Source organism: Tasmannia lanceolata, unplaced genomic scaffold, assembly GCF_043159265.1.
Source record: "Tasmannia lanceolata isolate RefF3 unplaced genomic scaffold, GAP_Taslan_0.1 ptg000006l, whole genome shotgun sequence".
Classification (NCBI taxonomy): Eukaryota; Viridiplantae; Streptophyta; class Magnoliopsida; order Canellales; family Winteraceae; genus Tasmannia; species Tasmannia lanceolata.
The window spans coordinates 3,871,017-3,897,412 of record NW_027518683.1 but is presented as its reverse complement, the minus strand read 5'-3'; the positions used below and the strand labels follow the sequence as shown (position 1 = coordinate 3,897,412).

Below are 26,396 nucleotides of genomic sequence, written 5' to 3'. Positions count from 1 at the left end.
CATTTTGCCCTCCACTTTTGGATGGGTTAGGATGATCCTATGGAGCTGATTTTTTGTACACATGCTATCTATGTAAGGGCCTTTCAAATGAATGCTTTAGATCATCCTAACAATGTGGGCCCACATGTGTTTGGGCCCTCATGCTCATATAAGCAGTATGAGCTTCAAGCTCACAATCATTTTCCTCTTTTATTATTTATATATATATTTTTTGTATTTTGTATTTATCTTTTATAAAAATTACGAGTCATCTGACTTGGCCGCGTCAACAACGTTCTTAGCCGCGTCCGCGCTGAGTCGACAAGGATTTTCTTCGGCCGTGTTCTTCGTCGTACCCGCATTTTTAAACACTCAATCTAATAATAAGGAATGGGAAACACTATGCAAACGAGTATTGATTTTTGGGGAGATGAGATTTGGGGCCAGCTGTGATATATGGGCAGAGGGAGAGAATTAGGAGGGTGGGACTGAGGGAAGCATGAATAGCCCCTTAAAAACTGGGGAAAAAAATCAATTGATTCCGCCAATAGGATACAATTAAGTGTAATCTCATGCATCGTATGATGAAGTACCACATGAGTGGATCCTTGAGAAGTTTTGATTTGATTACGATAAAAAGAAAAAGAAAATCAAATAATAGAATCATTCCATGATGAAAATAGAATAACCAAAATTTGTGTGCTAGTGTGTATTCACCACACAATCAAAATATCAATTGAGTAATGTACTATTTTTTTAAGAATTTCTCATGCTCTCTCCACTTCTGCCCCCTCAACTCTCTCCCTTCCCTCCTCAGCTCCTCACTCATAATTGGGCTTGAACGGATAATTTTTCATGGTTGCCAAACATGCCTATAATGAGGATTCTCTTCATCAATTTTACTATATATTTTTTCTCCAAGTGATATGTACCATTGACGTGTGGCTGACGTTAACCAGTCAAAGTCTCCCTTAGGCTTAGAGTTATCAATGAAATACGTTTCATGAAAATTGAATGATGATTCTCTTCATCAATTTTACTTTCTTTTTTTTGCAAAGTGATATGTACCATTGGCGTGAACCAGTCAAAGTCTCCCTATAGTTATCAGTAAAATGTGTTGCATGAAAATTGACTACAGAAAAGGATCGAGAGGTCCAATTGTCCACATTCAGTAAGGAAGAAGTACTCTAATCAAATGGCTAAATTTATCCGATCAGGAAGAGTTGCGGCACGACACCTCCTTGGTGATATGGTTGTAACCATCATATGAACTTTCCACTCACAAAAAGATGGGTTTCATGTGAAATGAAAATCTTCAAATAAAAAAGAAACGGGAAGTGATAAATTTGCCCCCTTTTTTAGTTAGGACAGCCCCCTCTAGTGTATTTATGGCTACTCTTCTACACTAGATAGTCTAGATGGGGTGTCCCAAAGTAAAAAAAAGGATTGGGGTTGGGCGTGGGGGTGAATATATCATTTCCCAAGAACAAAAATGCTAATATCCTTTGCCCAAAAGGAAAAATTGTACCGCCAAACAACCCTTAAATTGAAAAGAAGAAAGAAAAAGACATGATATTCCTCATCAATCCCTTATCATAATAGGGTTTTATTGGTAATTTAACCAAATACATTTTTTTTCCTGTAAGCTATGTACAAAAATGTTTTGAGAATGATGCTTTTCTATTTTCTAGGTTGGTGGAACAAACCCATCTTGGTTCTATTTAAAATAGAAAATGTTGACAAGAAAGTCAATTTTACCTTCCTAAAAGACACTTGGAGAGCAATATTTCTTCCTTGTGAATTGTGATACATGATGTACAAGTTGATTTGGTGTGTTTTGAGCAAGACCATTTGAAGTGTTAATTACGCTTTCTTTTTTTAATTTAGTGGTCACTTAGGGTTAGTTGCTCTTAACTGCATGTTTCTATAAAAGCTAGTCAGATTTAGATTCTTCATTACTTTGGATTAATTCTTGTTTATGTTTCCTTTTGCTTAAAGCCTTTTCATTAATTTGATAATTTCACATCGAATTTATACTTATTTCTTGAGTTCTAACTCAGAAAACAATGTATTAGAATGTATAGTCACCATTAGGAGAGTCAGTGGATCCACCCCGTTCGGATCCTTTTCAGAGTGGATGTGGATCCTAATTTATGGCTGTTGGGTCATTATCCATTTAGCTGTCCATCTGAGTGTCTACATGATCCTGCTTATGTTGTACTCAATTACAAAATAACCCTCATGAATAGACATAAATGACTGAAATACAAAAGGATATTTTCGTACATTAACACCCTTAGGATCTAGGACGCTCAATCGGATTTTGTGGCTATATGTGGGCCGGTGGGAAGTAATTTTATATCTTAGAATATGGATCCAATGGATATGGTTTGGCTTCAGCTGTTGTGCTCAAAATACACGTCGTTGGAAAGTTCCACTTATCATTTTCATTTAAGTTTTCCATTTCATGAGGAATGATAGAATGAAGGGTGCCCTTGCGAAAATCAGCTACAAGGGAACTCCTATTGGTCAGTTTCAGCAAAGTCCATTCATGGTAAAACAGTTTCCATATTTCCATTTTTCCTGAGCCATCATAAACACGCTTTGCTGAAACTGACCAATAGGAGAGCCCTTGTAGCTGATTTTTTCAAGGGCGCCCTTCATTCTATCATTCCTCCCATTTTTCATATATGATAGATGTGGTTTTGAACTTCTTTCTAGGGATAGAATCCCAAGCATAAAGATAGTGGATAAACTTCAAAGAATCCAGATAAGCAACAAAATTGGAAAAGTCCAATCTCTAATTGAAAAGTCAAATTGTTTATAGTCCATCGCAACAAACCAACATGGTTCCATGACTATCATCACATGTCACGCTGCCGTTATGAACAATCCAATTCAGGCTTTTGCTTCTTGAACATGTATATCTACCCACTTCTACATTTAGATTGATTCAGAGGCCACATAATAAGAAGACAAGATTACCTAATCATTCAAATTTCATACTATCATCCTTATAAATAGTTCTTACGACCCCACCTTTGAACAGTCTAGATTTTCATCCACCATTACCAAGTTCAGATTTGGGAATAATTCGATAAGGAATTGTTCAAAAGATACAATGAATGTTTTATAAGAGCGAAATGATAAATGCGGCTTTTCATCACTTGGGACACTCAGCTGCATTGTACGTGGCAATCAGGTCTCAAATGCGAAGTACATTAGCCCCTTTGCAGTCATAGATACGCTCTACTATAGCTGGGTGCCCCAAGTAATGAAAAGGGGCTCCATTCAACTTAACCCCTAATGTTTAAAAAGTTACAAGTATACCCCCTCCCGTGGTTTCAATTTGTGTAAGGTAAACCCCCTCAGTTGACGGTTCGTCCACAGATTGAAGGGTTAGGATGATCCGATGGAGTTGATTTTTTGGGCACACCCTATCTGTGTCAGAGCCCATGAAATGAATGCTTTGGATCATCCAAACAATGTGAGCCCACCGTGTTTTAGGTAGTGTTTGGATTCAGGTATGGGGTCTTCATTAGCATTGATAGTGTTTCAAAAGAGTGGGCCTACCTTATACAAATTGAAACCACAGGGTCTACTTGTAACTTTTCAAACATTAGGGGTTAAGTTGAACGTGTCAGAAACCACACGGGTCTAAGTGTATTTTTCTATTTTAATTACACACCAAACTAAAGTCTTGAGCCCGGCTGGATATAAAGATGGGGATGGAGACTTTCAACCCAAGATGCCCGGGGCCATATCTTCTTCTACTTAATGATAAATTCGCACCCTCTGTAGGAGAATTCGCACCCCTGTAAACGTTGAAAAACGTTGAAGTTTTCCACGCACCCGTCTTTCAAGTGTGCAAATTATCCTACAGGGGGTGCTAATTTACCGTTGCCTTTTTTATAATATCTTTTCCTGTTATGGTCTTGCTTTTCCTGCGCTGGTATAAGATAATCTACTCTCTTTATTAAAACCATTCAAACGTCTATCTACTTCTCTTCTGCAACTCCATTCAATTAAAGCTCGATTTTTTTCAGTCATGGCGACTCGAAGACTATCGTCTCTCATCTCTCAATCTTTCTCTTCATCTCCTTTTCGACAAGTAGTTCAAGGTCATACCTTTCCTTCTTTTTATAATCACCACTTTGATTTCATCCATGCTTTTTGCATGCTCTGTTTTTAGTTTCCATGGACAATCTCTTTGATTTTATTTTTATTTTTTGTTTTCAAAGGGCCTCGATGGTTTTGGCTCTTCTTTTTCCTGGGTTCGTCCTCTTTTTTCTTTTGTTTCTATTTGTATATTCTGGTTTGAGTGATTTGATTCCTTTTTGGCTTACTGGGTATGGTCAGATAAATGGGGATTTGGTTTGAGAACTTTAGAATCCTCTTCATCTTGAAAATTTTGATTTTTTTATTCTTATAGAGTTTTTTTTTTACTATTAACAAACTGAGAATGGTTTTTAAGAAATTCTGATACTTTTTGAAAGAGGATTTTTGAACTATTTATAGATGATTGATGGATGGGTTTTGCTTTTCAATTTAATTCTTCATTTTATATCTCTAGTGTTTGTGGAATGGAAATCATATGTCTTGGTTTATTCTGTAATGTTTTTTTTTCTCAATATTACCTACCCATTTCTTGAAATTTCAGAGCATAAATATCTTGAGTTCTATCTGAATGCTCTTCTATTTGTGTCTTGTTATGTTTCCCCTGCTTCAATTTTTGTATCTTATTAAAAGGGGCTGTATTTCTTTTGAAATTTTAAGTGGAAAAAGGTAAAAAAGAATTGGAATTCCTTGATGAAGTTTAGATTGTTTGTGGTTGTCTCACATCAGGTGTCTGATCGAAGACTTTCCAAATTGCCATCTCAAGATCATTTCTCTGGAAATAAAAAAACAAAGACAAAGTCATGAATATTTTAATAATTGGAATGAAGAAGGAAAAAATATGAATCATATTGACAAAATTTATTGTAATTTGACATTAATTACATTTTATAGGAGTGCATTTTGAATTAAAGCTTAAACACTGAAATTCCCATAAATGGTGTAACTTGATTTCTAAAGTTAAATGACTTCATCATCGCATATCAAAATAAATAAGAGACTTAATTTCATAAGGATAAGGACGTAGCTATTTTTGCACTAGAGAAGAATCTCTCTTCCAAGCATGCTAAAATCCTTTAGTTTTATGTTTTCAGAACCTTGGTTTTAAATTTCGACCGAAATCCGAAATTTCGAATTTCGGTGGAGACCGACACCGAAACCACACAAAACCGAAATGGTCATTTATTTCGGCCGAAATTTCGGTTTTTCCGAAATTTGACACAAAAAATCTGTTTTTTAAAATATTAATTTAATATTTCACCAAAATTACCGAAATTTCGGCCGAAATTTAATAGTGAATAAAATATTGTTTTTTTTTTGGTATTCGGAATTTCGAAATTTCAAGGTCCGAAACCGGTACCGAAACCGAAATTTTTAACCTTGTTCAGAACCACTGTCATCTTTCACTGGTGGGTTTGTGAACTCTTTCGCCATTTGAGTATGTATCATGCAGATAATCATGCTGTAATTCACGGTGTCTAAACTAATCTGTTTTTGTCTTTCGTATCTGTTTAAAAAATAGATGCGTACAATATATTCAATTCTCTGTCAAGTTATTCCGGTTTGATTGATTGTGAACCCGGAACAAATCGGATGGAGTAGTTAATTTTCTTGTTTACAGTAGTAGAAAAAGATCCCTCCCCAAACTGTGCTTGCACTTTTTCATTGCACACGGATTTCCCTATGCATACTTCTAAAACTCAGTACCCTAGAAGTGAAATATTTCAACTACTTGAAGGCCTTCCATTCGAATCTCACATAATGTTCCAATTCTTTTGGCCATGAATTTCCTTTGTTATTACGGTCATTTTGGTGGACTTTTTTACTGAATCCAATGTGTGTCATAAAACGTATCTTCAGGCCAGAATTCTAGTTTGGCCAAAGGCATCCGTCGGATTGGCACCGCCGTTGCAGCTGAAGAGCCTATTATGCCACCTGTTGAGCTAAACTATACACAACTGCTAATCAACGGGCAGTTTGTGGACTCAGCTTCAGGTGAATTTTCTATGCTTCAACTTGTAAATAAGAATTCATTTCCACTGTGATGAATGAACGTGTGATTTCACTATGCCTGTGAAGCATATGATACTTATTCAGAAATTTGGCCTCAGGAAAAACCTTCCCAACTTTGGACCCTAGGACAGGAGACGTAATTGCTCACGTTTCTGAAGGTGAGGCAGAAGATATTAACCGAGCTGTCTCTGCTGCTCGCAAGGCATTTGATGAGGGACCGTGGCCAAAGATGACCCCATATGTAATAATCTCTAATTTGTGTTTGTCCCTTGACTTTTGTGAGATTCAATCTTGGGTACTATGTGATAGGTACTTCCAGTTGAATTATGCTGAAATTCTTTAACCTTACTATGTGCAAATCCCATTGTCCAGGAAAGATCACGTATACTTTACCGCTTTGCTGATTTGCTTGAAAAGCATAACGACGAAATTGCATCAATTGAAACTTGGGATAATGGGAAACCTTATGAACAGTCTGCGTTGGTTGAAATTCCAATGTTTGCACGTTTAATGCGATACTATGCTGGTGAGACAAATAGAAAGATTTAAGGTCAAATGCACCTATTTAATCTACTTATATGGTTTGTTCAGCATGATTAGATGAAACTAGTGTAGATCTAAGGCTTCTGTCTGAAACCGCAGGTTGGGCGGACAAGATTCATGGACTTACCGTTCCAGCTGATGGGCCCCACCATGTGCAAACTCTTCATGAACCAATTGGTGTTGCTGGGCAAATCATTCCATGGAATTTCCCACTTCTTATGTATGCTTGGAAGGTTGGGCCTGCATTAGCATGCGGAAACACTGTTGTAATGAAAACCGCTGAGCAGACACCTTTATCTGCTCTGTATGTGTCAAAATTATTCCATGAGGTGAATTAAGGATTGACTTCTATTTTGTTTCTTACTAAACTTGATTCTGGACTCCAATAATTTATATTTCCTTTTCAAAGTTTGAATATCTTATCTATCATCTGCATGATCTATTTATGGGTATAATGTGAGGCCTTTCACCTTCCCCGTAGATGCCAGTGCATTTTCAGTGGGAGATCTCATCTTATAAAATGTGAATCTACTTCATGAGAAATCATGCAAGAATTAGTTTTGTGCACTAAAATATTTTGCTCTTTGTAGAGTTTAAGCATGGATTAACATCTTCAATATTTTAAGTAATTAATCAGTTATTGCCATTAAAAAGTAATTACTTATTTATCGCATAGAGGTCATAACTTAAAAGTAATTACTTTGGACTAATTTGATGGCAGAAACAATCCCACAGCATCATATATTGAGTGAAGAACACACTATTCTTGAAGGTCTAAATTAAAGAATTTTTCCAGCGACTCAACTATTTAGAAAAATTACAACTAAGCTCTGTTATCACTTTGAAATGGTTGGAGTGGTTAGGTATAGATGTTCTACTCAGTGTTTCAAAATGCAGATGCGGGTTAAAATGCGGCCAAAGCAAATCCTAGTTGACTCTACACGACATGGTCAAGTACTCAGTCGATGTGGCTGAGTACTCGAGTGATGGGTCGTAAATTGGGAGAGTCAAAGGAATGTTGATCGACTCTGTAGGACAAGAACACGGACTCGGACAAGAACCCGGCCATGGTAAATGGGAGTCGACTTGGGGGAGTCCACGATGAAGCAGGGGTGTTTTGAAACTATGGTTGTACGTTTTCATTCTAACATGTGTAACTTGAATTCAAAATCTTTTGTCGATGTCAGACATGGACTTGATAAATAAAACATAACCATCCCAAAAATATGATACTATTGACACATCCATATTATTCTATTTTATTATTGAAAAAAGAGAAATTATATGGTGTAAGGGCTTACAACAATAAGGCCTTTTGTACGGTGGAAGTACCACCCTTGACATTTGATCCAACAGCAGCTCCTCTAAAAGCTCAAAAAGTGAGCTGCTGTTGGATCAAATATCAAGGGCGGTAACCCTACCATATTGTTGTAAGCCCTTACACCATATAAAATCTCTTGAAAAAATATTCTGGCAGAAACTTTAGTAAATTTATAATGGTATTAGATGCATAAATGTATAAGTGGACACAGTACTTAAAACATAAGTAAAGATGTGAGCCGGGTTTTTAAAGCAGAGTTACTAGTTCAGTGATACACTTGGTGCGGTTTGATAGTTCAAAGTTTTCTATACTACTTCATTTATCTTGTTCACTTTCAGTGTTGAACTTCTTGTTTGTTCACTTTGGTTTGCTAATCTGGTTTATAGTAGTCCCAAATCAAAGTTTGATATACTTTCTCGTTAAATAATATTAGATGTCACGCATCGTTTTCTATGAAGTATTATTAAAATTTAAGCACATTCACTACAAAAAAACATTTCAGTTAGTTCTCTTAAAACCCACTTATTGATATCACCTGGAATCTGATTTATTTGACAAGCAATTCTATTGATAGATTTCTGATGGAACTGCATCATCAACTTGAAAACAAAAAAATTAAAGGAGCATAAAACACCTCAGACTCTAAGTGTATACGGTGGCTCAGGAGCCTTCAAGGCCTCAAGAATATTGGGAAACTTGGGTACTTGTTCTGGTTTGATTGAAACAAAATGTTTTATCATGAGGACAGAATTATACAATAGTTAGATACAAAACTAACTAGTTATACCCTAACCTTGGTCTGACATTGGTGTCGAACACAGAAATTTATATGATGCAATAAGTAGATACTAACATGGGTTCTGCTGGTTAGAAATACTAACTCGTAACAACCTATAGTCTTTCTGAAATAAGATCTAATTTCGCCCGGCTCAAAACAGTACCAAGAAAATTAGACTTTTTTAGTTGTTTTGTTTCTAGTTTCTAAGGAAACTTTTGTGGTGGCGCTGAATAAAATCTAATACTCATTTTCTTCCCCTAAATACCATCTTGCATTCTTGCATGCATTTCTCTATGGCAGGCAGGGCTTCCCCCTGGTGTCCTGAATGTGATTTCTGGATTTGGTCCAACTGCCGGTGGAGCTCTTGCCAGCCACATGGATGTCGACAAGGTATTGCACTAGAGTGGTTTTTTATTTGAGATGTTGATAATTGATATTGCAAGAAACAAGTATTATCATGGATCTGTGATTGTTCATCCTTTTTAAGATTTTGATTCCATTATACTCTGCTTTCGCTATCCAAATTTATATGATGGCAATCATGGTAAATATAGTTGTTCACCCATTTTCAGCATAATGAGGAATCAATATCCCTGGAGTTTACTTGGTTTACAAATTGAATAACATGTATACAATATTATTAAGTAAATATAGTTGTTCAACCATTTTCAGCATAATGAGGAATCAATATCCCTGGAGTTTATTCGGTTTACAAATTGTAAAACATGTATACAATATTATTAAATAATCATTTCCCCCCTTTTCTCTGGTTCAAGCCCATGGTTACCTACCTGAAGCTTCCTGGTTAGCTGGGAAGCTCACTTTAGAAGCTAAATTCTTCTCACTTCCAAATTTAGGGGAAGCACGCTTCCTATACTCTTCCTCTTAACTAGTATGCTTCCTGTTTACATGATTATGTTTTCCTAAACGTGTGATTTCTCCGTTTGACAATGCCAAGTGAGTGTATCTTAAAAAAGTGCATACTTAAAACTTTAAAAACTCATCTCAAGTTTCAAATAAAACTTATATGAATCTTTTTTTCAATCCTAAATTCAAATCTGCATAAATATTTACATGAATAAAACATGTAAAACTACAAGTCCCTGAAACTTGTGATTCTAATAAGATGTGAAGTCCTATTTACCAATTCTAACCCTAACCTTCATTAACCCTTCTTATTCAACCTACTATAAGTTTACCTCTTTATTCTTCTTGTTCTCTTTCAACGAGTCTTATTACATGCTTCGTGCTGACTTTCCATGATGCCTCCCAAACAAATCTGTGGATTTATTGCATAATTTGGGCAGTTGAGTGAGTGTTGTAAAGTTGGAAGAAAATCAACTGTTGTGAGTGCCTAGGAGTGGCCTATCCTTTTGGCGTATTTTCTCATTCTTCCCCTTAGTACTTCTTCTGCCAATGCCACTGAATGTTAGCACTTAGTTACTCTTCTTGTTGAAAATACTGAGTCAACATTGTGAAAAGTTTCCCTTGTTATATTGGCGTCTTGAGTTATGCCTTTATGATGGGGGACCATCCACGGTAAAAGGAGATAAGCCAAATCAACCAGTCTTCAAGGTGGGCCATGTGAAGCATGTACGCACTTCTAGTCCATGAATTGATGTCACAAGGTTGGGGAGGGGGCCATTTGAGTTGGCCGCCAGTTTGGGTTTAGTTCTTTATTTTTTTGCAAAAAATAAAATTGCAAAAATATGATATTTTCAAAAATATCGGAGATATTTGTGAGTATGGACTTAAGTAAACATAATAATCATACAATGAATAAAACCCCCCTTAAGGTATGTCAGGCACTTATAAAGACTGAATACAGTTACCAGTGGTATTCTTCATTGCCTAACCGTTTTGAGTTTACACTTTTTACATTTCCTGCTTAAGTCAAAAAAATTTATTTTTTGGTAGGTTAGCTGAGTAAATCAACTAGTTGAAATTAATATTTGCTCTTCCCATCTAAAAATTGTTTCTACTCTATTTTCAGCTTGCATTCACAGGATCAACTGATACTGGTAAGATCGTACTTCAATTGGCTGCGAACAGCAATCTTAAGCCTGTGACGTTAGAGCTTGGAGGGAAATCTCCTTTCATTATATGCGAGGATGCCGATGTTGATCAGGCTGTAGAGCTTGCACATTTCGCTCTTTTTTTCAATCAGGTTTGTCTCACCAATTATTTGTAAGAATTATGCTGGATTTCTCAGAGGATAATTTTGTTTAATAACTATTGCTGAGATTTTTACAGGGACAATGTTGTTGTGCCGGATCTCGTACATTTGTACACGAAAGTGTGTATGATGAGTTTATAGAAAAATCAAAAGCACGTGCTGTGAAACGTGTTGTTGGTGATCCTTTCAGACAGGGTGTTGAACAAGGTCCTCAGGTGGGTGATTAAAAACTCTATTGTCCTCTTTCTTTCTTTCGTTCTTCTTCTTCTTCTTTTTTTTTTTTTTTGGCAGTGGGTAGGAAATCACTCTGTTTTCACGAGTCGTAAAAATAACTGTCCTATTGAAACTAGCCATATGATGGGTTCTGCTGTAAACCATCATATGCCTCTGTTATTTGTCATGATTTGCTGAAAAGGGGCTACCTCTATAAAGTTGTGAACTGCATTTATGCTTTTGTATCCCAACTTGTATTGCAATTAACTATCTTCTGTCATACAAGAAAGTTTTATATTGATACTTTTGTTTTCCATTTGAGTATTCAGATCGATTTAGAGCAGTTCAACAAAATCATGAACTACATAAAATCCGGCATTGAAAGTGGGGCCACACTTGAATCGGGAGGTGAAAGATTTGGCGACAAAGGCTACTATATTAAGCCTACTGTGTTCTCAGATGTCAAGGTATCATTAACCCCACTCTAACAATTAACAGATCTAAAATGAGGTGATTCTTATTTGGACTAATCAAAATGTAATGCTCATGTTAATTAGGATGACATGTTGATAGCAAAAGATGAGATCTTTGGTCCGGTCCAGTCCATCTTGAAGTTCAAGTGAGCCAACAAACAGTCGAGAGAGATAAGTTTTTGTCTTTTCAAAAGGGTTCTCCATTTCTCATGTTTATGTTGTGGCTGATGACAGGGACCTTGATGAAGTGATACGAAGAGCAAATGCCACGCGCTATGGGCTAGCGGCAGGGGTTTTCACCAAGAATATTGATACGGCAAATACCTTAGTTCGTGCACTTAGAGCTGGAACTATATGGGTTAATTGCTTTGATGTTTTCGATGCTGCAATTCCCTTTGGCGGGTTCAAGATGAGTGGGCAGGGGAGAGAAAAGGGCATCTACAGCCTTAATAACTACCTGCAAGTGAAGGCTGTTGTTACTCCTTTGAAGAACCCAGCATGGTTGTAATCTCCTAATGCTCTCTTTTTTATTATGACGATGTCATGTTTGGAGAGCGATGGCATCAATAAGTTAGCTTGTGATATGAAAATATGGTATATAGCTTAGGATGATACATCTGCTGGTTTGTTTTGGTATCCTACTTGGGCCATACTTGTTAATTAGAAATTCAGCAGTGTTACATGTTCTTAAAAAATAAAGATGTCACCTTTTTCTGTAATGTTCATTCACATAGAATTATCTGATTTACAACCTTCAAAATGTGTTTTTTGTTTGTTAATTTTGCATTCTGCATTTTTCTGGTAAGATGAACTCTTATTGGTGCATGCAGCAATATCTTCATGGTTCATGACAAACTGATTCTTGACTTAGAAAAAATCAGGTAAGACCTCATAAGGATCTGTTGCAGAAGAGAGGGAGCTGAGAGAGGGAGTGTTCCTCGAAAGAGGGGACGAAGGAGTCTCGGTGTCTCACCTTCAATTTGCCGATGATACCTTTATGTTCTGCAAGGATTCTGAGGAGCGGGTAATGAATACAAAAAATTATTCTTAGATGATTAGGGTAATGTGAGGAATAGCTTGTTGGCTGCTTACAATCTCCCAAGGAGAGTGGCTTTCCGAGCAGTTTCAATTGGGTCTAGGGAGGAAACATTGCCATGGTCCTACTTGGGTCTCGTACTTGGTTTGGGGATCCCATTGAGACTTTATGGCACTGGTTAGTGGAAAGGACAGAAAAGAAATTAGTTGTGTGGAACAAGAGCTACTTATTTGTTAGTGGGAAAGTTAGGTTGAGGCAGCCCTTTTGAATTTGCTAAGCTAGTTTATGTGTCTTCTTCAAATTCCTAAAGAAGTTGCTAAGATAATGGAAAGATTGCAATAGGACTTTCTTTAGGAAGGTAAGGAGAAAGAAAATGATCAAGCACTTTGTGAATTGGGACACTGTATGCAACCTCCAAAGATGGAGGACTTCAGCTTAGAAACATTCTCCTAATTGGAATTGGAACTTCAAGGATCTCTTAGGTAAATGGAATTGGAAATTTGAGAGAGAGAGAGGTGATTGTCCTTCGTCCAAATCAAAGTGTCTGTCCGATGGTTTCCTGGGCTTATGAGAACTTTAGAGATGTTTTCTTCCCTTGATGACCCAGATAATTGGGTATGGTCAGATGAGGCTCACGGTGTCTAACCAGTCCATTCTTTCTTCCCTGGTAGGAGTGGGGAGAATGATTATCTACGGAGGAGGATGTGAAAGCCTGCTATTCCTTCCATTCTTTCTTCCTTGGTAGGAGTGGGGAGAATGATTATCTATGGAGGAGGACGTGAAAGCCTGCTATTCCTTTGAATGCAATATTTTGCTTGGACCGCCAATCGGCCATTCTTGGTTAGATCAACACTTTGGACGTTATCAAGCCCAAAGGTTTCAGGTTGGCCAATAAGTGCATGGTATGCAACCATCGAGAGGAGACGGGAGACCACATATTCATCCATTACCCTTGGCTAGGAGTGTTTGGGTGGGGGTGGTGCATTGGTTTTGTGCCCAATGGCTTGACCCCTTTTCTTTGAGGGCACTGTTTGAGATCTGGTGGCGTCCTCTCCTATCTTTGAGTATGTCTTTTTATGGGATGTTATTCCATCCTTGGTGATCTGGATCCTATGGAAAGAGAGAAGCTCATGTTTGTTATGTTAAGAAGAATCACCTTAATCTTGTTATTTGGGCAGTTAAGGGTGTGTTCTTCAACGCTTCTCATTCTCATTCCGTCTCAGCGGGCAAAACGGGGAGACCAAAATGATCCATGCCAATAGTGGCTCGAGAGTCGGAACAAGAAGAAATTAGTGGAACAAACTGAATTTGGGGAACCCCATTCTCAACTTTTATTATTCTCCACAGCAAAAAAATGCAGAAGTGCTCTCCAGAAAAGTTAAAGAATGGGCCCTAAATCTCTGATCATGTCTTGGGCCCGTGGGAAGAAAGAATTATAGGATTTTTCACAACTGATTTTTCTAGAAAGTTGAATGAAATTTTGGCTGGTTGATGAAGAAGAAAAGGAGAGCTGCATCATGGACTCCCCACCACTTGGCTTCATAAAGCTGAATTTCGATTAATGTTCTTGGCAGCCCTGGTCCAGCAGGCATTGGAGATGTGCTCAAAGGCAGCAATGGGTTATTGTTGTTGTTGGTGTGGGAGCTCTCTTGTCCTACATGCATCTCGGACTCCAACGAGGCTGCCCCCAAGGGTGGAGGTTGCTTGTCAGAAGGAAAATGATTTGAGAGGTCTGACCCACATGCATGGGCCCGTAGGCCCTAGCGTCATCCTTGGGGTCTGTTGCGTGTAAAGGGCCATGGTGATTAGGCCATACGATCAACGAGATCGTCGATATAACAAGGGCGATGATATTTTCACCCCAAAGTGATTTGACGTCAAAAGGCATTAAAGTTGCCCACTGTTCACGTTGTAAGGGGGGGGGAAATGCGTACTGCAAATGGGGTGAAAATATCATCTCCCTATAACAAGGGGGAGAAAAATTTCTTTTAATCCCATCTCTAGAGAAGCCAATGAGATTGTTGATTCGCTGGCTATATCTGGTGTTAGCAGAGGCTTAATGTATTTCGGCAGGACAACTTGTCTCCCTCTGGGTGTACTCTCTGCCCTGATGTAATTTTCCTTTTCTTCTCTTTGAATAAAGTGATATCCTTACATACAAAATAAAATAAAATCTGTATGTTCTTTTTGAATGGCCAGCCCAATTAGATTGTAATCTAGTGGAGCAGCTCCATAATTGAAGTTAAGTGAGCTGCTTTTGGAATAATATAGCTCGTCTGTAATACTGAACCAAGAGCCGAGCTATGGGTTCATCAAATTGGGTTCATCTATACGTAGGGCCCTTTTCTGCTTCATGTTCACACATTTTTTTGTGGTAAGTAAGCGGGCTTGAACCCAGAATCTCATAGTTTCAACACAAAGTCACAGAGCACTTTCACATGCTTGAAAGCATCATGTATTCCTCTTCTTTTACTAGCAAGTATTTCCTGTGAAACAAATTACTGGTTTGTTGTTTCATCATATTTGATATGCCCCATTACACCTTTTTTTTTCCTTTGACCAGTTCCAAGTATCTACTCTATGATTATGTAGTGTAGAATGGGTATTCCCTCTTCTTCAGGTTTAATCTACTTGGCTTTTATATTTTATTGTTTTGCATGTTATTCTATAACTTTTCAAATAAATGTTACCCATACATTGATCTCCCTTGAAAAATAAATGGTCAGATGGGAGAAAACACTATGCATTTCTTCATTACTTTGAAGACTCACTCTTTCTGGAAGATCAAGACTGTTCATCCATCAATCCTATCTCCGTCCTGTAAATCACCCATATTCTTGTCACTGCATTCTGGAGGTAGAACTGAATATCTACCTGGATCTTTGCAGTATGTGTAGAGCATGAATCTTTCTCTAACAGAATCCATCCCCGTTCTCTGTTGCTCGGACAGCCTAACAAACTCTTCTCCATCTACTGGGTCAGAGTTTGAACCAGTTTCCGGTCCGCTCTTAGAACACAATGGAATTACCTTTGTTGGATTCCATATGCAGCCCTCTATTTCCAGCTCTGAAAATGATGCCACAAATGGTGCAAACATGTAATTTACCGGCTTTTTTCCACCGTGTGTTGCCCATTTTGACCCGTCCCATATCGTAGAGTACACCGACATGGGTTTTGAAGGATAAGCTCTGGAAATAGCCTCACTGTGGTTCACCTCTCTTACTGGAATATTGTCTACAAGAAACCTGCAAAACTTCGTGGACTTGCAATCAAAAGAGTTTAATTAAGAAGAGTATAATGAGAAGGTCTAATATTCAAAATTATATCTTACACTATGTGATGATAATTCCAGAGGATGCTGTATTGATGGAATTGTTGTGTTGGGTCAAACCAGAGATAAAACTTTTCCTCTCTTCCTATAGTGCTGCCATTACCATAGACGTTTGTCTGCAGGACCCATTCCTTCCTCTTTTCATGACCAAGCAATTCAATGTCTATCTCGTCGTGTGTGTGGGGGAAAACATTTGCATTCGTCATCTGAATTCATGCTGTCCATTCAGTTTATGAACATAAAATTGCAGCAAGGTTGCTGCATTCATTAACCATGTTTTCTGTATATGGTTCATGTCATGTGATGTATGTATCTTTCATTTTTATGTATGCATGTGCAGAATTGTATGCAGATGGCTATGATACATGGATTCTTCTGGATGGACGAAGTACCCATGTCCGACACATCTAGGATTCCATTAGTATGGATTCTTTGCGACCATTCTAGATTCTTTTATACTTTTTTTTTTCTGAATACTACTTCCACAACTTTACAATTGCCGCATGTTTTGAGCTTTATCCATCTTAGCAGTATGTATTTTTATGTGTAAATAAAGCATTATATTTACTTAACCTATTAAAATTTTCAATATATTACTTATTCTAACTTTACTATTATGTAAAAAAAAAAAAAAAAATTTAATTTGAGAATTGATTAAAGTATTTTGGTGAATCCATAAATCTTTGTTGTTGAGATTTGCCGAATCACTCTATATCTGTGTTGGATTCCGACACTCTACCTATACTGATGCAAGATAACGCATGTTACATTGCATATGTCATGAATGTATAGTCTAATGGAAATAAGAAAACTGACATAAAATGCTACTACAACTCCTGCAGAATAATCCGAAGGCAGCTTGATTGCAGCACTGAAGAATCCATAGTAATAATTATTTTGTGAGACAAATCCAGACCCTGTTAAAAAAAAAAAAACCCAAAAAAAAATCAAACACAATTCCAGAACCTGATAAAAGAACCCAAGAAAACATCATACAAACTTTGCAAAGTAGGCAACATTCTCTCACAAATTTGCCACAAACTTCACCTGAGAATTTGTTGAGAATAAGATCAATGTGTGATCCATTATCGGACTGTCGAATATTCGACCCACCAAAAAATTCAGAATAACTTCTGTTGAATGTGAGATGGGGGAAGAGACCGGTTAACTGTGTCAAGCTTGGAGGGCTGTATTGGCCGTGGGTCGAGGACACTGCTATGGTAATGCAAGAGATCAAGCTCCATACAAAAATTAGACCTTTTGGTAAGCATTGCATCTTTACTGTGCAGTTCCAAACTTGGAAGCTTATGGGGGTGGATAGATAGATGGTCTGAATTGGTTATTTATATGGAATACTTATTCTTGGTGAATGGCTTTTCATTTTAGCAGTCATATTTTTCTCAAGATTACTTTCTAGATAGCTGTCTTCCTTTGTTTAGATTTCTTTAGACATACCATGATGGCTCATGTGAGGTTGGTTTGGGAAGTTTTAAGAGCTCTGTGCAGCTGCCTACAGCTAGAGATTCTGGGCCATGATATGGACACTGATTGTCACAGGGCGACGCAGTGGGTCCGGGTCTGGGTCCGATGCCGAAGTGCGATCTCATCGCACGATTGGGACGCAGAAAAATCAACGAATGAAAGACATCCTTTTTCCTCATGCCTGGCCAAAGGTCTAGAATATTCCAATGAGAGTGGGACCAAGAGAAATAAATCCCAACAACATTCATGGACCTGATCACCATACACGTGGCAGTGATCTATCCGAGCAATGTTATTTTCCTTAATATAAATAATGATCATTTCAAAAAGATTTTCTCATATTTATATTCCCAAGGCTCTGTTTGATTTGGATTTAGATGACTGTGAGCCCAAAACTGGTTATTGGACTCAAATTTACATTTAATTTTGAGAACTTCTGTGTGGTTGGAATGCCCAAATCAAGCACTAGAATCGGAATAGCATGAAATTAAAGGGGGGAAATCTCATTATCTGTTTTCCGCCTTAAGAGGTGGTATTATGATTCTCCTCGTTAGAATGAAATTTTATTAGAAAATTTTCAATTAATTTTTATTTTAATTTTTTCCATTCCATTTACATAGAAATCGGAATAAGAATCAAAATAGGATACTGATTCTGATTCCTGATCCGAGCAATCAAAATGAGGCCAGTATATTTGACAATGATAATGAGACGAGTAGGGAGTAGGCCTACCATTTGTGGGGGCCCACATTTCTTTAATAGATGGGCCTTGGACGTGGCACCCATAACCACCACTACGTGACCTTGGAATAGCCATAATGTAATGATTGCAGATATTTTTTTTCACCTATTCTGTACAAGGTTGCTTATTTGTAAAAAGATGAGACAAGAAGGGAGGTGGATATTTAATAGCCCAATGCCTTATTCGACCAAAAAAAAGAAAAACCCAAATCCGGGCCCAGTCTGATTAAGATGTAAAGTGGGCCTAGCCCATGGACTCCATGCTTACTTTTCAAACTTTCACATGTTGCTATCCTATGATTTAAGCGTGTATATAAACTATAAAGCTCCAATCCGTCCTTATCCCTGAACGTCATATCCACACTGACTCTCACATTTATTGTGTGAGCTGTATTCCACGATATCCCTGAATCTCTCTTATTCACAACAACCTCATAATTATTGTGTTGCCCGTATTCCTCTGCCCTTTCTTTTAAACCCATACCTGCATGGTTGCATGTGGATCCATGCCAATATGTGGCTGTTAGAGTGGTAGGTACGGACAAAACAATCCGAAACCCAATCCCATTCCCGTCTCTGCACGGGATTTGTGATTCGGATTCTGCTTATCCCTGTTTTCCGCCTTACCCACGTTTTTAAGACCACTCTTGCTCCTGAGTGGGCGAGAAGGGTGTGTTGGAGATTTTCAAAATAAATCAGCTTTTGAAAATTGAAAAGGTTTTGAACATGAAAAGGAATTTTTATTTTGGAAAATGAGTTTTTTAAAAGAGGTGCAAAGTTCATGTGAGAAGACCAAGTTTTTTTTTAAATGGTAAAGAATGAGATAAATAATAAATATGGAAGAAGGGATTTGCTAGCGTCCATCGCAGAAGGCATTTCACGGTTGGTCCGTTGCATGTGGGAGCAGCCACACAGGCTCACTTTTCAGCAGATTTTGTCTTTATTTATGAGCTGGCTGCTCTCACATGCAACATACCATCTGTGAAATGCTTTCCGCGATGGAGATGATCGACAACACTACGTGGCTGTTTGGATATGCGGATTTTAGAATCTTACACTTCCTCAAAATTGTAGATGGGAGACGAGAGAAGAAAGAGACCAGCTGTCGTTTTCTTTTTGCTCGGCCTTCTTTCCGACAGCAAGAGAGCAGGAGATGATAGACTTTATATTGCGTGATCAAATCATAAGCATGTGATGTAACAAATTAAACAAGAGAAGAAATAGATGATTAATACCTCCGTCCATGGTAGTTGATCCTTAGCAAAGATGATTTCAGGATCGTCGATCTCTGCAAACGAAGAATAATATGATGGGTGGCTTTCTACTCTCTTCACTTCTTCATGTGTATTCTAATGGGAGAAATAACAACCTTATCTGTGAAAGTAGGGACCAATCCCGTATTTATAATAAACTAAAAGGAAACCCTAGAGTCCACCCATTATAGACTCGCAATCCTCAAATAAGCTCACAAACCTTATTGGGCTTACAACGGGCCCATACATATTGCTTACCCATTACCATACCCATTCCAACGTGAACACACATGGCTAAGGTGTCCCCAACTCAAAACCTTATTGATCACTGACCATATATGAACCGATCCAGATTACTCTTCACATAATCTGACATTCTCTACAACCCGGATTTTACAAAAATCAAAACATGTTCTATGCAAGTCAACAAAAGTCTTACAAGAGATTAGACATGGCAAACGCGACCTGTGCCCGCGGGTCGACCCAACTCACTCGCAAATTTGCGGGCACGGGTCAGGGTTTTAGTGACCCGCCAAAACCGATCCGCGTGTGACCCAACCCCCAAAAACATAGGTCGGGTCAGCGGGTTGACCCAAATTATAATATGCTGAAAGTCTGAAAATAGATCTAAATTCCACTCTTCAACTTCAAGATTCCAATGTTATATATGCTGAAAGTCTGAAAATAGGTTGTGCTCTGGATGATCCAAATTATGCTTTGGATGATCCAAATTCCAAACCGTGACCCCAATGTTAATAGGTTGTGCTTTGAACTGAAAATAGGTTGTCCTTTGAACTGAAAGTTTGAAACTCTGACCCCAATGTTAAATATGCTCTAGATGATCCAAATTCCAAACCGTGCATTTGATGGGCCATAATGTAAATAGGTTGTGCCTAAAAAATCATTAGCATATGACGATTCTAACCCTCCAATCTAAAGAGGGACTCACAATATGGAAACTTCTATAGATTGAACGGTTGAGATCATCCTATGGCAATGGTTTTTGGGGTACCATCTATTTACGATGTGGCCCATCAAATGGATGGTTTGGATCATCCTATGGTGTAGGTAGTACCATCCATCTTGAAAATTAGGGGGTGAATTTATCGCTGGCAAAAAAAAAAACACTGTTTTGGAAAAAATTGCAGGTCGACCGACCCACCCGCATTGGGTACGGATCACTAGTTGCTGACCCGTAGAAATGCAGGTCATTTTGACCCGTAACCAGCATGACCCGCGGGCCGACCCGACCCGACCCACCCGTTTGCCAGGTCTACAGGAGATCGTCCCATGTTTCCAGGTTTTCGAAATCTCAGGATGGGGGAGAGATTTGTAAAACCGTACTTAAAACCCAAGAAACATTGTCAGGACAGCACACAACAACTTGAAATCTTGAACCCTCTTTTACACTGTTTTCAAATTAAAACCTGGATTCTAAAACCCGCGTATCCAAACGGCCCCTACAAGATTCATTTCGTAGAAATGAATCCTATAGAAACGGCCCCTACAAGATCAAGAAAAAAGAAAAAGAGGAACTCCCCTAGATGAACATATTAAGTGGGGAGAAATTCAAACACTACCAACTCCGCCCTCGCACAGCCATCCCTAGCTAGCCTATCGGTCTATAAAACGATAGGAAACCCACCATTCTCAGCACCATATGAAATTCCAAGTGGAAAACCTAAATTTAGCGATTCCAAAGCACTTTGCAATTATCATAAAGCTTTTCCAACCTTTCTTCGTGCCCTTTTGTACTTTTTCTCTAGTGTATTGTTATTCTGTAGAAACACTAGCATCTCACGCATTTGATAAATTCAAGGGTTATTCGGGTTTGTTGCTGTTTGTGGAATACGTCGACAGAACATTGGTGTATTTTCATTGGGCTTCATTGTATCTTGGGGGCGGGTATCGTCTTAAAGAAAGCGAAAACGGCTGTAACTCGCCTTGAAGCTTCTCATCTCCATTTTCTTACCATCTCCACAATCAAAATTTCAAATAGGGTGGCAATAAATGTATATTGAAAGTAATGGGTTATGGAAGAATGAAATGATCGAGTTAATAAACTAAGGAATAACGTATGAAAATTGAGCAAGGCAGGCCAATTCAGGATCTATCTTAGGCCACGATTGGCAACCTTGAAAAAAATATTACATCAGTTGGGAGTGATAGGCGGGAGAAAGAAAATTTTTAGAGGTTGGGAGTGATGGGAGAATGAAAGGCTTCGAAAACTTGAAAACAAAATACCAACTGTAATTAGGTATTATTTTTCCCCTATTTTTCAGGGAGTGCTGATGGTCTCTCCAATCCCACCAACTTAGATCTCTCCCTCCCTACGTCTCACACACTTGGGACCACGATGATTCTATGGAATAATTTTCATGGTTGCCTTAAAGACTCATTTTCTGCTTATGTAGCTGGCTCTACGGAAGTACAGTACTCCCCTGTAATACCCAAACAAATTATTCATTGAGGGTTACACCGTTTAATAGCAAACCGTTATGCTCTTAGAACAAAGTGTAGAAGGAAGTGTAGAAGGAAATGTGAAAATCAAATAGTGTAAAGAGCAAAATGGGAATATTAGAAGATGTGTAACTTACAACATAAAAAGAGCAATGCCAGGAAAACGGGAACTGTTTTGTGATGAAAAAAAGGGCATCAACCAGTATTTTTTTGGTTCTTGGAACTTTTGTGGAACAAAAAACTTCCTAGGAGATTGGAGGGAAAAAACTCCCTGGAAGTATTCCGGTATAATAAAAATCCCATGTTTTGTTGACCGGACTATGGTGGGAAAAAAGATCCTGGTACAATTTGTTTGGCTGCTTGAACTGTTGGGAAGAAAAAATTTCTTCTTTTGGTTATTTTGGTTACTCGGATTTCGTGCGGGATTATTTTAGTTCCTGGGATTTTTTTTTCCAGCTTTGGGTTTCGTGCGGGGTTATTTTGGTTCGTGGGATACTTTTGGGCCCACTGTATAACCAGTAATGAAATGCGTGTATCCTGTGGAAATTCCACAAAAGTCCCAAGAACTAAAAAAATTTTGGCATCCAAACAAAGAACGGGCTCAAATCCCCATAAAACAATAAATGGATCTACTCAGGTCAAATCAACAGTCATATCTCCCGTTTTTATATTAACACGGAATCTCCTTTTCGCCGACCAGGAGGGTCACAACTCACAAGCTTGGATTTGAGCTTGGGATTGATCGATCAGGTTAAAGAAAAGAGTGGCAACTTGATATTTCCTAACTGCAACTGCTAAAAAATGGTGGTTGTTAGGTGCATAGTCCAAACGTTGATCAATAATATTCCAGCCGGTCAAATGCGTTAAGAATGATCTTTTGTTTTGGTAGGTAAGCTGGATTGAACCTCTGTCCTCAAGGTTGGAGATGCTCAACGCTAAGATGGTCTTGTGTTCTTGATACATTAATCCACTTTTACGCTTCCACAAATAGAAGCTAAACCATAGTTCTCTATCTTACACATGAGATGCCATGGGACAAAGACCATGGGTCACCTCATGATTCATGATAAAATCATTGGCCTTGATTTGCTTATACATGTCCCCATGTGGGATCCTAAAATTATCATCGATGCTATCCTGACGACTATTGTCTGCCTGGTCGTTCTCTTCCTTATTATACGGCTTCTTTGGATACCATTAAAATTAATCCTTATTTGCAAATAAATAACATTATTTTGAGTGGATCTTATTTGCAAATTAGACATTAAACCAACTTGGGAAGCCAGATATGAAGGATTATAACCATTATTTGCATCTATGATTATATGCAAATAATATCAGACTCATGAACGATTATATGCAAATATAGAGGCATGTCGTGAAAACAACCAATTACTCCAAAAGCTTAGAGATTGTGCTATTTAACCATTTATACCTCAACACTCCCCCATGTGGCTCATCTTTTTTAGGGGTTAGCTGTACATGTGAATTTTTAATATCAAGAAGTTATTGGGTTTTGAACCCAGGACCTACAGTGAGGCAATAGCTTTGCACCTCAGGTAACATGTGAAAACAATCATTTACCTCAAAAGCTTAATCCCTTAGAGACGGTGTTATTTAATCATTTATACTTTAACATCTCTAAATATGCCATAATTTATGAATTGAAATTAATTATATGGTGCACCACCAATTGGGGAACCAACATGCGTGCCGCCCTTGATGTCCGATCAAACAATAACCTCGTATAAAATCAGCTCTTGTTGGTTTGCGTTCGGAGAATATATATATATATATATATATATATATATATATATATATATATATATATATATATATATATATATATATATATATAAACTCATTTATAAATTTGATTAGTTTATACAGTTATCATCCTAAATAGTTTTCTTGAATTTGAATTAGCTCTTGCAATCGTAATTTCTTGAAAGTTTGAATATGTTTACTCCTAGCATGACATCCTTTATAAGGGTTAAAAATAATTGTTTTACTTGTTTAAGGTAATTATTTGCATCCACTAGAAATAATGAATATAAACTGCTTTGACAATCATTTGATTTAAATTAGTATATTCATAACATCAATTACAACTATTAGACACATACACGGTTGCAATTGCTATAAAAAATAATTTTTTATGTCAACCCATTTATTTAGCTAGTTGGGTTTACCTTTTTGTTGAGAAAATCCGCCAAGCAAATCCGTTCGTGCACAAATTAAGGGAAAAGATAAACCAATAAAACAAGCCACAAGATGAATACCAAGGTTTTACGTAGTTCGTCCAAGCCTACATCCACGGATGAGAAACACGATCTTCCACTATGAGAAAAACAATATAGAAGGATTACAATGGATTAAACACAAACCCACAAACTCGCAATCCTTTGCTTGCTTCATTCACCTAAGACCATACAAAAGAGTAATCCGAGAAAGAAAGCCAGGAAGAAACTCACTCACTCTCTCTCTCTCTCTCTCCACCCCCAAGTGGTAGCCGACACACCTCTTGCCGCGTAGTCTCTTTGCCCCAACACCACTTCAAGTTGGCAAGGGGTTTTATACCTAGGTTTGTATAAAACCTTGAAGCAAGAGTTACTATTTTGCCTACCCACCCTCCACTTCAAATTGGCAAGGGGTTTTATACCTAGGTTTGTATACAACCTTAAAGCAAGAATTACTATTTTGCCTTCCCACCCAAGCTTGGGAAATAAGGCAGCACTTTTGATTGATCTGATCTGTCCATTTGATAGCCCTTGCATTCCCATATGGACCGAAAATTATGCTAATCATCCAATCTAATATCGAATAATGTTTGTGTTGTTGAATGTGAATACAGATTATTGAATGTAAGGATTAGATGATTTACATGATTTTTGGGCTACAAAAGATCCAAAGTAACGCCCATATAGTGGATGGTTCCGATTACTCAAAGGTGGGAGCCACTATGCCCCGAAGTAACGCCCAAAAAATCGGGTTCGTCTCAACTTGATTCCGATTCAATTTTTAGCTAAAGCTCAACCCGACCCAGGCCAAATTGCTCACCTACGTGCACACAACAGTGACACAAGCCATCGAGTGGGTTTTCTTCGCCAGCATTTCTAGTGTCATTTGCCTGACCCACAGAATTCATACATTAGATGAGCTTTTACATGGGTCTTCCCACGTATTTTTTTTAAATATAATGGACCCACATTATTTGAATATCTGAACCGTTCATTTGTCAGGCCTCAACATAAATAGCCCGTGCCCCAAAATTATGTCCATCAGATGTTCCAAACGCTCCGATCTGTAGAGGTTTCTATAATCTGCCATCCTTTTATAGATTGGAGGGTTAGGATCAGCCTATGGAGATGAATTCTGGGGCATAGTAGGCACCAACAAATGAACGGTTTGGATCATAAAAAAGGTGGGCTCTACTGTATTTTCTTAAAAAGACGCATGAACGTGATTCTGAGTGTGCCTCAATTAATCTTACGAATATATGTGTTGGGCATGGACATGGGCCCATCAGATCAACGGTCCTAATCTTTGATCAGTATATACTTGGTCAGTATCGATCTCCCTTTATTAATGTCCACATGTACAGTTAGGATGAAACATGAAAGTTTCTAAACGTGTGGGTCCTACTAATGGAGACTTTGTTTTGCCTTCTTTGACTGGTATACTGCAGCAGCATTGGTTGTCATAGGAGAGAAGGCTATATGACAATTACGTGGCCATAATCCTCCTGTGATAGAGAGCACGTGGCATTTATCCACCTTTATTCATCTCTTTACTTAGATGACGTGGTGCCTTATAAGTCAATATAATTGACGTGGCGTTGAGTCACAAGAAAGCACCTCACTTTTGCTCTCTCTCCCTGCGTGTCAAAAGATGATATCTAATATTCATTATTTTACCGAGATGGATAAATAGTTATCTATTGCTTATGAAAAGGACAAATGCTAACTTGGGATTTAGTCCAAATGACAAATATATAACTCTTATAAAGCCACGTCTACATTGTCTTTTTTTGGTGTGGGTCCCAGTTTAAACAGCTTAAATTTATGGTGTGGGTCCCATTTTGAAGATTTCATTGTGGGTCAAATGTTAGGAAATATTCCCGAATAGTTCCTATGGATAAACGTATCGGACCTCCTCGGTCATTAACATCATCAATGGCAAATTCTCTTGTCCATAGAGAGCTAGGGGCATGGGGTTGAGCCTCTAGCTCGATTGATAAGAGGCTTTGTTCTTCGCCAAGAGGTCGGAGGTTTAATCCCAACTTACGGTAGGGGCAAGTGGAAATGGTAGAGGATTGAGAGGGCATGAGCGACTGTAGGGTGAGAAGAGGAAAAAGCTCTTTCTCAAAATAGAGTTTTTGTTTTCCTTATTGTTCAGCCGCTTCTAACTCATACCCTTCATTTCTTTCCCTCTCCCACTCTCTCTACCCTTGTCTCAACACCAGGTAAGATAATATTCCA

At 38.1% G+C, this 26,396-nt stretch overlaps 2 protein-coding genes across 3 annotated transcripts; one reads left to right on the top strand and one right to left on the bottom strand.

Moving 5' to 3' along the window:
* Positions 1-3,940: 3,940 nt before the first annotated feature.
* LOC143879310 (aldehyde dehydrogenase family 2 member B4, mitochondrial-like) lies at positions 3,941-12,331 on the top strand. 2 transcript variants are annotated; one of them, XM_077381649.1, is made up of 11 exons: positions 3,941-4,100; positions 5,956-6,090; positions 6,207-6,349; positions 6,481-6,634; positions 6,751-6,980; positions 9,051-9,140; positions 10,744-10,917; positions 11,004-11,141; positions 11,469-11,606; positions 11,697-11,758; positions 11,847-12,331. In XM_077381649.1, the coding sequence occupies exons 1-11, from the start codon at positions 4,028-4,030 to the stop codon at positions 12,118-12,120; spliced, it is 1,611 nt and encodes a 536-aa protein (XP_077237764.1). In that variant the 5' UTR covers positions 3,941-4,027; the 3' UTR covers positions 12,121-12,331. The 2 variants fall into 2 exon arrangements, with proteins under 2 accessions (XP_077237764.1, XP_077237765.1); XM_077381650.1 differs by lacking the exon at positions 11,697-11,758 and having other exon boundaries at positions 11,847-11,989.
* A 2,901-nt stretch (positions 12,332-15,232) lies between these two features.
* XTH33 (xyloglucan:xyloglucosyl transferase 33) lies at positions 15,233-17,411 on the bottom strand. Its single transcript, XM_077381651.1, has 4 exons — positions 17,027-17,411; positions 16,796-16,896; positions 15,980-16,185; positions 15,233-15,893 (listed from the first exon to the last, which is right to left on the bottom strand). The coding sequence occupies exons 1-4, from the start codon at positions 17,253-17,255 to the stop codon at positions 15,443-15,445; spliced, it is 987 nt and encodes a 328-aa protein (XP_077237766.1). The 5' UTR covers positions 17,256-17,411; the 3' UTR covers positions 15,233-15,442.
* Positions 17,412-26,396: the final 8,985 nt, after the last annotated feature.